This window comes from Artemia sp. Qi Xiang Cuo, chromosome 1, assembly GCF_049724085.1.
Source record: "Artemia sp. Qi Xiang Cuo chromosome 1, ASM4972408v1, whole genome shotgun sequence".
Lineage (NCBI taxonomy): Eukaryota > Metazoa > Arthropoda > Branchiopoda > Anostraca > Artemiidae > Artemia > Artemia sp. Qi Xiang Cuo.
The window spans coordinates 74,327,490-74,339,685 of record NC_142794.1 but is presented as its reverse complement, the minus strand read 5'-3'; the positions used below and the strand labels follow the sequence as shown (position 1 = coordinate 74,339,685).

The window sequence follows — 12,196 nt, the reverse complement described above, 5'->3', positions numbered from 1 at the left end:
ACTACTCAAAGTATCACTTATCCTTAGCTTTTCTACACCTTTTCAAGGTTTTCTCCTTGTCATTCTTATTGCTAATATACTAAAGTGAGTTTTCCACTGAATGCTCCATAAAAAAAAAGTAGTGTGTTACTTAATAAACATTGAATTACGCTAACACGATCATTTGTTTGTGGTATATTTTTCACTTCTTCGTTTGATGTTAGTATTTAGCAATTCGTAGTATTTAGTTCGGAATTTTTATTTTATTTATTTACACATTTTCCCAAAAATCGAGGTGAATATAAAATAAATAAAAGAAATAAATCAACAAATGAAACAAAGCATTGACTTAAAATAGACTTAATAACATAATTGAATAAAATACGTGAGAAAGAAACAACAAAATATCAAATATTATTTAAATTCTGTAAAAAAGGAAAAGGTTATGCACAAAGAAAAAATATATTAAATAAATAATATATTATATAAATCCCATTTTTATTAATCATAGCTTTGGATATGTATTCCCTCCAAGCAAAACTTTGTGGAGCAAATTCCAGACCGAGATTCTCCCGCTTGCTTCCTTTTTTGTAAATGAATAAAAAAAAGAGCAAATTTGTTATATAGGATTAATTGGCTAGCTGAAAGGAAAATATGCTTTTCAATTCTCCACTCATCAGGTTCCAAAACAATCCCCACTGTCTCAACTGTGATAACCGTAGGAATTCTCAGTGCTCTGGGAACAGTAGCGTTCACAAAAAAAAAAAAAGGATTGAGGCGTCATGAACTGTCAAGAAAGGGAGACATGTATATTTTTGGACAAATCAATTTGATCCGTAACTTCGCAGAATACGTCTGTCTTTCAACAAAAAATCAATTAAGAAAAGACAAATATGCCAGGTAAGTCTATCCTTCAGCTTCCTAAGTAATCATCTACCATTTGTCAATTAACCGCAAAAACACAACGGATTAAAGTACCACCTCGTCTCCGCATGAACAGCTTAAAAAACGAGCTCCCCCTAAAGAAATACTCGTAGCTGCAAGCATGGAAACCTGCTATTATCCTCAGTCCAAGAGGCTGCCAAAAATGGGAAACAACCATAGCATGACCCAAATACTATGGGTAGCTTATAATAGCGGAAGCTGGCGCTGGCCTTGGAAAAGAAAAATCACCAGCGCTATTTAAAATATACAGTTCTTATGGTATTTTTTTAAACTTCGCAATAGTTTTTTTCTTTAGAAATTGATGAGACACTTATGACAACACTGATTCTTCCAATTACAGTAATTAAACTAATTTTGCCATGCTACTGCACTAAAATTCCCAACTGGGGCTGGTGTTTCTTATTTGATACTTCCCACTCTTGCAAGCTACCCATACTCTTTGGCATATTCTACAGTCGATTCTCACTAGCTCAAAATTCACGGGACTATGATCTTACCTCGAGTTACGTATAGTTCGATTTAGGCATAGTTCGAATTATAGAATTCATTCTACATGAAATTCGACTTATAAAGTTAACGAGTTATAGAGGTAACATGAAAATTGGAGTTACAGAAGTACAAAATAGTTAAATTTACTCCCTGCAGTCACTACAAAGTTAAGTTTAACTTTATTACTGTATTAATATAAAATAAAGTTATTTACTGTGTTAATAAAAAATACTTACTGTATATACAATGAAAAACGCGTAAACAAACACACTAAATGGCGTGGTTTATGCATTAACCCCCCCCCCCTTAAAAAGTCCGTAACCTTCTTCTGCTTAAGACTATTGGCAACACGTGTCAAATCATCTTTTCAATTGAGGCAACAAATGAAAAAACATTATCTGGTACAACACTTTTTTTTCTAGAAACATACGAAAAGTACAAACTGCAGCTTTTTCTTCTTTAGATGCAATGTCCGCTGGCTCCCTTCCTCGTTTTTGTAGTCAGAAGGAGCATCCACATTGATGGCTAGACATTCTAAGATTCCTTCGTTAGGTAACGTGCTGGTTACTGTTATCTGCTTCTCGACAAGCGCAAATTCTTCAAATTTTGGTATCTTGTCTGATGATAGCTGCATTATTACCTCATTTCACTCAGCCTCGATGTAAAAGTTTGGTTCCATTTCTAATTATCCTTCCACTTGTTCCAATTGTGGCCCATTTTCAGTTTTAGCTTGATTTTCTGGGAATTTGAATCCACACGACTTAAAGCAGTTGGCTACTGTTTTGCTCGTTATGCTGTCCAAACATTTGTTGGCAAATCGCATGGTTTCTAGAGATGGATAGGGCATACCTTTCCGTCTCCAATGTCAGAAATATATTTTCTGACCACTTCACTCCTGTAGAGTACTTTGAAGATTTTTATTATTCGTGCATCTAGTGGCTACAATTTAGATTTTGTGTTGGACGGTACAAATTTTAAATTAGCCCATTTTAGAGGAGGAATAGGAATGTGTGCAGTGCAACTGTTCACAATGAACAGAATCTTGTATTTCTTCTTGCCCATAGTTTTATCTAATTCAGTCAATCATGAGTAAAATACCTGAATATTCATCCACGCCCTTTTATTTGACGTGTATTGAAAAGGCAGAGACTTTACTCCTTTAAAGAAGTTTCACTAGAATACCGCACACACAATCACCACATTATTGATGTAAACAATATCCATTCTGCAATAAGATACAGTACAATACACTTCTGTGATAACACTGACAAACGCTTTAGCGGATGTAATTCACCCACTCGTTGTAACGTGCATACCGGGTTTTCGACTTCCAGAGGTCCGTCGAAAAATCTTCGAGATATAGAGATAAACTTTGACTTGGTAAAGTGAGAATTAATTTGGCTGAATTTCGAGTTAGAGGTAATTTTTGGCCACTTCGACTTAGACAGGTTTTTCCAAACGGATAGAAAATAATTCGAGATATCGAGGATTTCAAGTTATTTAGGTTCGAGTTATCGAGAGTCGACTGTATATTTACGCAATAAAATATAGAAGAAAGAAGATTAGTTACAAAAAATTGAAACACTAGTAAGTTAGATAATATTAATCAGGGTACCTGAATAGTTGGGTATACGACTTGGTAGTGGAGAATAGCTTTTGTTAATTCCCAGAAAGAAAACTCTGGCCACAACACTGAAGAAAAGTGTAGGCAGGAATATGCAGTCTATAAAAGAAAAATAAAGGATATATTTCCATGTTCATGGTAGAATTAAAATCTTTCGCAAGTTTCCAGCACAAGGATAAATTGAAAATGTTCTGAATATAACTTCGTCATAATATCTACATTAGATTACTAATAGCGATCTTGGGAGAGGCATAACAGAGTCACAGCTAAATGCTAAGGCCAAAAAAATGAAAGAAAAAACCGTGCATTTGCTGGAAAGTTTGCTAAAATTTTGACGCGCATTGCTTATAAACAGGGCACTAATGCAATTAAAAGTCTGGCACTAAATAGTTCACAGCCTTAACTAAAGCCTACCTCAATCAGATTCACAAAAGAAATAAATGCCGTAAAATTTCAAAAGCAGGGGATTATGAAATATTATATTCACTCCTATATTACTATAGATGTCAATAATGTACATGCACATTCATAGCAAAATTCAGTTTATATTCCAACATAATTGAGATGCTCATCTAAAAATGTAGCCTACTGTTACCAAGAGGCAATCTCGAAGGGAAGAATTATAACGTAAATGAATATATATATATATATATATATATATATATATATATATATATATATATATATATATATATATATATATATATATATATATATATATATATATATATATATATATATATATATATATATATATATATATATATATATATATATATATATATATATATATATATATATATATATATATATATATATATATATATATATATATATATATACCAATAGGGAAACTCAATTGCTTACCATCATAATCTAAAGTACCTGCTACTCAGATAAGGTACATTTAATCTGAACCGAACCCGTAATCATAAACTTGGGCTGTGAAACATTTTCATGGGTTGGGTTAGTTCCCGATTAAAGCTTTTCCTTAATTTTAGTCACCGAAGGTTAAAATATGTCGTAAGAACTAACCGACCATTCCCCAAGAATGAGCATTAACTGACTAAAAATTCATATAAATATGACCAACAGCACATAATACAACCCTCTGTGCAGCAGTGGAAGCAGAAGTTGTCAAGAACACGAAAAAAAAGTATTCAGCTTGTTCTTTTCAGCTTGGTTTTCTATTCTTTGGTAAAATCCAGGATTTTCATCATTGCACAAATAACTCAAAATATGAAAAATTTAGACAGCAGTTTGTCGGATGAGATGTTCGTACAAAAAAGTACAAAGGGGCACTTGAAATTTACCTTAGTGTGTATAAAGATTGCTAATAAACAGAGAGATACTGTTGAAAATTCAATAAAAGCCGTTATAAAAAACCCGTTTAAAACAATAACTAAGAAGATTTTTATAATTATAGGCAGAACAGTACCATCAATATTGTTCTGATTTTTTTTTTTCTTTTATGGTATTATTTTAACGGCCTTTTACTGCAAAGAGAAAAGCGTGCATACAGAAACAAACACACACTTGATTTTCCACATACATACGAGCGAAGCGATCTGAAGGAGGCACAAAAAAAAAATTGAAGCCATCATTTCGTTAACTAGAAAGCTGGATAAGTCGACACTTTTACAAAAGAATGCAAGAAAAAAAACAGGAAAAGTTGGTCTGCCAGGCATGTCAAAATGATTTTGACACCAAAAGATCCATTTACTTCATCCTAATCTTGTGACAATAAAACACATACCGCCAGTGAAGATAAAAAAAATAAACCGCGAATCATCTTGAGAATACAATACTACTACTGACAGCTCACTACGGGACCTGTGTGTTACTCCGCTCACTGCATCAGCGCATTCCGTCCGAATCTATTCAAAGAATGGAACAAAATCCAATATCAGAAAACGCAAAACTGCCCTGGACTTAGATTAATTAAATGATTCAGGTGTTCTAGGCAAAAGTGTTGATGCAATTAATAGTTCTGAATATTTTCAGAGTCTAGCGAGTGAAATCAGGTTCGAAAATTAATATTTAGAAAACAAAATCGCCCAAAACTGTCAATTAAAACGGATGACGAAGTGATTATTCGTAAGGAAGCTGACTATTGTTAAAGCATAAGATTGCCTCCATAATCTTAGGAGACATAATCGTATGCTAACCTAGTAATTATTTCGAAGCTCTCTGGGTTGTTTTTCTTCTAGATTAATTTTGCGAATGCCGGTCATAAGTTCTAAAGCTTGTTCCATTCCTGTTTTTCGGAAAGTTCCTCCAATTATCTCTTTCAGTTTTTCGGGATTCTCTATCAAGTTATATTTGCATATTCATAATTATTTCCGTTCTAAATCTGTTAATCTGTATTGGAACTCTTTACAATTTTCTCGTTTTTTTTTTTTCATTTCTTAATTTTTGACAGAAGTGTTCCTGAGATAACTCAAATCACTCAAGAATAGTTTTTGTTTCAGTTTTCAAAGTCCCTTGCATCATAAGTAAGGAAGCCCGCGAACGCAGTTTGTGCTTTGTGATTTATGCAGGGTGGAATTTTAGTTTTTCAGTGTTTTTCCGGTCAACCGTTTAATTCTGGATTTTTTTTTCTAAATTATATATATACAAGTGTACATCTTCGTTTTCCTTCATTGGCTGAAAATTTACCCTACGCATTAAATCTATCGCAGCGATTGATGAGGTTCTTGGGAATTTCACCTTGAGATTGTTTCCATTTTTAGCCTCCTATCTTCTCTCTGTGCTTTCTCTTTTTTATTTCGACGGCTATTCTTTCAGCCTCCTCCTTTCATCCCCTCGGGTATTCTGTCAGTCTCCTCTTTTCGTTCCTTGGATATTCTATCAGACCCCTCTTTTGGTTCCCTAGCAATTTTCTTCACTCATATGATTCACAAATTCCGTAAGATCTAGATTCTTAAATTTTGTTACGGTGACGTCTCATCGTAAGATGAACTGTCATCTTACGAGCTGACTCCAAGTACTTTCAGAATACTAGTAAAGTTTTCTTTACGGTTTTCGAAGGTATTTTAAACAAGTGTAAATCTATTGTAGATTTACTTTCTTGGTATTAAAGGACTCGAACTTCCCGTTAAGACTACGATTAATCTGTAATCATTCGTTTTTGGCTAACAGATATCATTTTTTCTCTCGAGAGAACTAGAATATGTTACTCTCGTAGGTACTTCCGACATGAATCTCGACTTTTACTAATATTGTGGATTTCTAGACTATGGACTAAAATAGCAATTTTTGATCAAACTCACCTCAAACAACTCTCAAAACGTGAGTTAAATCTCTAAAATTTTCTTGCATACAGTTTATAGGAGAAAAGTATACATGAATCTATTAGGATACGACGGAAATCTTTCTATACAATAATCACGATATTAAATGCCCAGGGCAAAGCCACGGGTATCAATTCTTCAGCATCAAACATCAAATTTTTCATTAAAATTGCCGAATTTGTAACCACTGAAATTGATAGTTAACTCTAAGGCACGGCCTTAGACCTCCCTGCACAATCGACAACGTAATCTCCAAAGAGGCAGATTACAACCAAAGGACAGACTCACGCCTTCTTCCACAAACTCACGGAAAATTCTGAATAATTTGCAAAGATAATTTTCAATTCTGAAGATTATACTAAGCAGTCGGATCAATTTACGTATTTAAACTAACGAAGAATTTTCATTGAAGCTTTCGTCTTTTTGTAATTCTATAGCATTTATCAGTTGTGATAAATTTTACTCTGTTTCTGATCTCTAAACAGAATTTCCTTCTGTAAGTAAACACCCAGTTTCTTTCGTCTATTCAAACAATCAGTAAAACAATTTATTTACTTTGCAACTTATACAGTTATGTTCTTATAATTCACCGAAGTGTCCTTGGAAGGAGAAAAATTCTCGTAAAATCTCGTTCTAATGTCTACTCACTCAACATTTTAGACCACCGCGCTTGGTGCTCGGCTGGGGGGGGATTCCTCAGGTATAACCACACGGGTAATCGTATCTATACTTGAAAACCGGCTTAAACTTTAAAGCAACATTTCAAGACATCTTCTCTCACAGGAAATATTCCGATAATAACGTAGAAGTAACCCTCCTAACAAAAAAATTGAGTAAAAACTTTCAATAGTATGAAACCTAGATAAGGAGATACAATATGGACATTTGTAAATGGTAAGAAACTTATCATTGGTATTTCATTAGTTACAAAAATGTGACCGAAATAGAAAACTTTGTGCGACCAATTACAAGAAAAGAGCAACCTATAGGGCTGGGACCGATTGGGGACGCCGCTGGCTGTACGCAAAACCACCCTGCCAATCCAATAAGAAAATATCCACCTTTATAACCCCACAGCCTAAATCGGTTAAAATTCAAGCTAGAAGACATCCTTGGATGTTTTTACAGCTATCTGGGTCTTCTGGGTGGTTCATTTTCTAAAAGGACATCTCTCTGAAAATTAGAGCGGAGGACACAATACTGAGCAATCCAACACGCTAAATTTCAGTCCCAGTTTGCGTAAAAATCCCCCAATTACTCTTTGAAACACCATGGAAATTTGCACAGAACATTGCATGAATGAAAAACCATATATACTACAACCGGTTGTTTAAGCATGCAAAGAAAAACTTGTTACTTTTATGTCCTTTAAACATAGTAGAACTGATGTAAATTTGAAGATGGTAATAAAACAAGAAGGACCTGCCAGAGCATGAAGTCACTGAGTCTTACTTCGCCAGAGGTACGAATCAAGAGATCTGGATGGCTTGACTCCCATGTATAAAGACATTGGTTAATGAGATCATCGTCCACATCACTAGGTACTAATAAATCTTCTCGTGTTCCCCAAAATATCTCTTCTATAGCATGTGTCATTTCTTCTTTAGCTGAAATAAAGCAGATAAAATTGGCATTTTCAAACACTTTGGCAAGTTCGTATAAAGTTTATGTACTTAAAGCAGGGATTCCATGCAAGTTAAGCAAAACGTCTATATCTATACAAGTACATTTACCCATGCGTTTGCTTAGGTATGAAATTTTAGCCTGTTATACCTGCGAACGCCTCTCTTAAGCAAAAATAACAAATATAGGGACAAGTTTTAAACTGGATACTTAGCTGTAACTTGTTTCAGGCATTTGCTGTGACTTGTCTTCAGACAGACACGTGTCTAGATTACATACATAAGTCGAACTAGACACGCATATCAATACCACTAAAACTGAACAAATGAAAAAGCCACATTTTTAAATTTCCTTTTTTTAATTGAAGCGCTAGTGGCTTAGTCAGACATATCTTTTATTTTTTAAAGCAAGCTTATCGAACTATACTTTTCATTTGATTATTTGCTATGTGAACAAGTTTTCTTATATAGCAGCATGATAAGAGGGATCACGAAGCATTTTTTTCGGCGGTGAAAAAGCGGCGTATTTAGGATTTCCGTTCGGGGGAGGGGGCACTAGCTAAGAGCTACCATAAGTCAGGAAACTTACAAGTCACTAAGTACATTACTGTCATAGTCCCTTTTTTGAGCTTGTTTATTACTATGCTACTAAGCAAAAAGATACAATAATGACTTCAATTAGCCGAATTGAAGAGCTTTAATCTTGCTAATCCTTGAATCAGATACAAAGCAACAAAAGCACTGTCAAAAATTGTTATATTTCAATCCTTCTTGATTTCCTCCCGAAGTCGCTTAAAACATCGTCAATATCCACTTTCTCATTTTAACTGATAGACATGTGTGAACTACCATTCAACCTGCATTCTCCTGGCTGATTTCTGAGGTTTATTTCAAGCTGCTTTAGCGTGCTAAATAAATGCTCTGCAGATGTCGTGGTAATAGAGAGAATATAACCAAGAGTGAATGCGCAGTTGGAAAGAAGCGGTTGTCACACGCACCAAGATTTTCAGAAACTTTATCAGGATGGTGATTCACCTATAGACGTCGATTTCGCTTGCCAGGCAGTTAGTTCAGCAGAGGCTAGTCTTGGAGAAACAAAACTGTTTATATTTTGCAGCTTCGCCCCAACCTGAGCTGACACAGCATCGAAAATACAACATGGGAACAGAAATCTGATTTGGAATACAGTAGATCCCGGTGATTAAAAATCTCCTATCGAGTTCTCCACATAGCTGCTCGAGGTATTGGGAAAAGACGAAGTCTTTGTAAAAAAGAGAAGAGTCTGAAAGAGGAGAATAGCCGACGTTGGACTCTTGGTATTAAGGTGAAGGCCCCATCACATTCAGCTATCTATACTGCTTTTCCACAAAAAGAAGGAAATCCATTTCCACCAGATCTTTTAATACAGACTTGTATAAAGCAATATCTTCACAGTAGGTAAGTAGGTCACGGTAGGTAAGCGCTTTCAACTGAAGTAGAAAGCAGAACTGGAAACCCTTTTTCAACAAGAATCAATGGGAACATGAAGCTAAACACGGTAATGGCTAATACTTGGAGTTGGCTTTCGCCATTTAACCTGAATCAGACTGGTTGTCAGCAAAACTCTCCAATACTCCAATAACAGCAGGGAAAAGCTCCAGAAAAGTGACAATACTATCAAGCCTTTCAAGCCACCATGTGTCACAAAAGCAAAGGATTTTTTGATTTTTTGTATGCGACAGAGCAAAAGCTAATGACTCAATTTGTTTGGGGGAATAGGAAAAAAAAACAAGTTCTTGCAAGTATCCATATAGCATTTGAATTAAGTCCAGTCTGGAGGCCTTCACCAAGGCAAGGTTTAAACAATGCAAGACAAAATGCATGTAAATGGCAAGTGGATACTGCTTTCGTATCTCTTCTTGGATGCCCTTGTGCGAACCGGACATGCCACTACATCTATCAAAGCCAATTCCAACTAACTTGTCCATGTCCGATCCAAGCTCTAAGCAAAGTCGAATAATCAACTTTGCAAGATCTACGCCAGTCAAGTCATTCGCAGCGCCAAAACGAAAAAAAATTTTCTTCTATCTGATGATCGTCATAAAAGTGGACCAGTAGAACAAGCTGCCTTTTGAAGTTATATCACTCATCTCATCAGCCAATATAAAAAAAACACTTCGCAATTTTTGCTCCGTTCAAAATTACGTCTCGATTGATATTACCTACACTATCGGCGATATCATTCTGCAAAAGAGAAAATGTATATTTTGCGCTTTTAATTAATGATTCGAAATGCTCAAACAATTTTTTGTTTCCGCTATCCATCATCAATTGGAACAACACTCCGAATACCCCTTGTATTACTACGCTTAGGATTTACAAGTAGAATAATTTATTAGAATTTGAAGTGAAATCAGTTATTTACACCATTGTTGAGGTTTTCATGTTAGCCAACACAGTGGAAAATAATTGTAGATCTACACCATACAGAAAACTGACCTGACGATTAGCGTCAATGCAATGCTGTTATAGGGCTAATTTTTAATATTCAGTCTTTTCCGGGCATCTAAAAACGTGAAAAAAGAAAAAATTGTGTATAAAGCTGCGATAAAAAAGGTCATTCATTAATAATCCCTTTGACTGGAATGGTTTTGCCAGAAATGAGATTAGCCGAGTACCTTCTACCCTTGCCTCAACAACTGGAACTAAAGCACCATCTTCGAATGGTGCCATCTTCGAGTAGAAGCTAAAGCACCATCTTCATAAGCCAAACGCAATGTTTTTGAAAAACAGAATGATATACAGATTGTAGACAGTTTCGTTTCGCCATTAAGATAGTCAATATATATTGCACTTTCTTTTTAAATATCACTGAGTCGTGTCAATTCAAATACCAGCAACAAAGCTTAAGCAACTTTCAACCTGATCAAACGTAACTACAATAAGTATGAAATAAAACTTACCAAAGGCTCGATCAAAGGGATGGAATGACGATTCTCTGCTAAAGACATGAGAAAGATCTTAAAAGTGTAGGTTCAAATCTTGACAGATATATAAATGATCTTTAATGGAGAGAAATCTATTTGATATGCAGTACTCTGACAAAAATGAAGTGGAATACCACAAAAAATGCAGCGGACTGTTGATAGCAAGACATTAAACTATTTATAAAATTCTGGGGGGGGGGGGCAGGGGCTGTTAATACGCCACTGGAGCGGAGGATTATAAAAAAATCTTACTGATTAGCTAGTTATTTTTCAAACCAGATCAAGAATTTGATTAAATTAGTGAAGAACAGTGTTTTTTTTTTGTTTTTTTTTTTTATCAAAACTGGTTTAAAAAATTAGGAGAGTAGCCCCCCCCCCCCCATCGTTTCATGCTTCTGAACCACATTTCGAAAATTATCAACTGTGGAACTAGAAATAATACCACTTTAGTCAGTCAAGTATATACTATAAAAAGTACATAACTTCTAAAAATCGACGATCCAACTTACAGGTATAGGCCATGGCAATGTTCAAAATAGCTCTATCATTTCCAGCTGTCATCAGATGAACTCTAGCAATGAGTCTCTGTAAATCCTCAGGCAGCAGGGATATGTTACCAATAACTTTGATTCTAATTCCGTTTTCTTTTACCCTCTCTCTGAAAAATATATTAATGAAAAAATTCAAATAGGTATCCAAACGATGTGTTTATGAGTAGCCCGAGTACAGCACAAACTAAGTATAACACAAACTACTAATGCTAGACTGAAAAAAAGAAAGTTGACACAGAGGCTCAATATCAATGCGAATCCGGGCCGTATCCAGGTTTTTTTCTGGGGGAGGGGTGGGGGAGGGGGTTGTATATTCATTTTTTTTACGTTTTTACGAGTCAGAAAAACATTACGAGGGGGTTCAAATACCCCATCCCCTTAGATACAGCCTTGATGCGAATAAAGGCCTTTTTATTTGTAGAATAATCTTTAAATCCTGAATGCGCTTAATTTTCATAGGATTAACCATTTTATGGTTTGAACTAAGCCCCAAGCCGTGTCGAGGTATCCCCCCCCCCCCAAAAAAAAAAATAATAGATACGCAGTGACTTAAAACTCTTATATTTCGTTCTTTGTACATTGTTCATAGTAATAGTGAAAAACGTATAGTTAACAACGCGTTGTATCATAACAAAGTGAAGTAAAACCCTATCCTCTTAAATACTCCTTAAAAAAAATTAGGAATACGTTTTTCCATACTAAGAATAAACAGACATTACAATATTAC

At 35.1% G+C, this 12,196-nt stretch overlaps 1 protein-coding gene across 3 annotated transcripts in view; it reads right to left on the bottom strand.

Moving 5' to 3' along the window:
- LOC148956713 (dehydrodolichyl diphosphate synthase complex subunit DHDDS-like) overlaps positions 1 to 12,196 on the bottom strand; it is a 32,046-nt gene that overhangs the window by 2,221 nt on the left and 17,629 nt on the right. For 2 of the 3 annotated variants that reach the window (XM_089096124.1, XM_089096120.1), the window contains exons 4-6: positions 11,428 to 11,576; positions 7,753 to 7,937; positions 3,029 to 3,136 (exon numbers count right to left, since the gene is read on the bottom strand). In XM_089096124.1, the coding sequence (XP_088952250.1) occupies positions 3,029 to 3,136; positions 7,753 to 7,937; positions 11,428 to 11,576 (442 nt within the window). The remainder of the gene's footprint in view (positions 1 to 3,028; positions 3,137 to 7,752; positions 7,938 to 11,427; positions 11,577 to 12,196) is intronic. The other variant, XM_089096130.1, reaches the window with a different exon arrangement.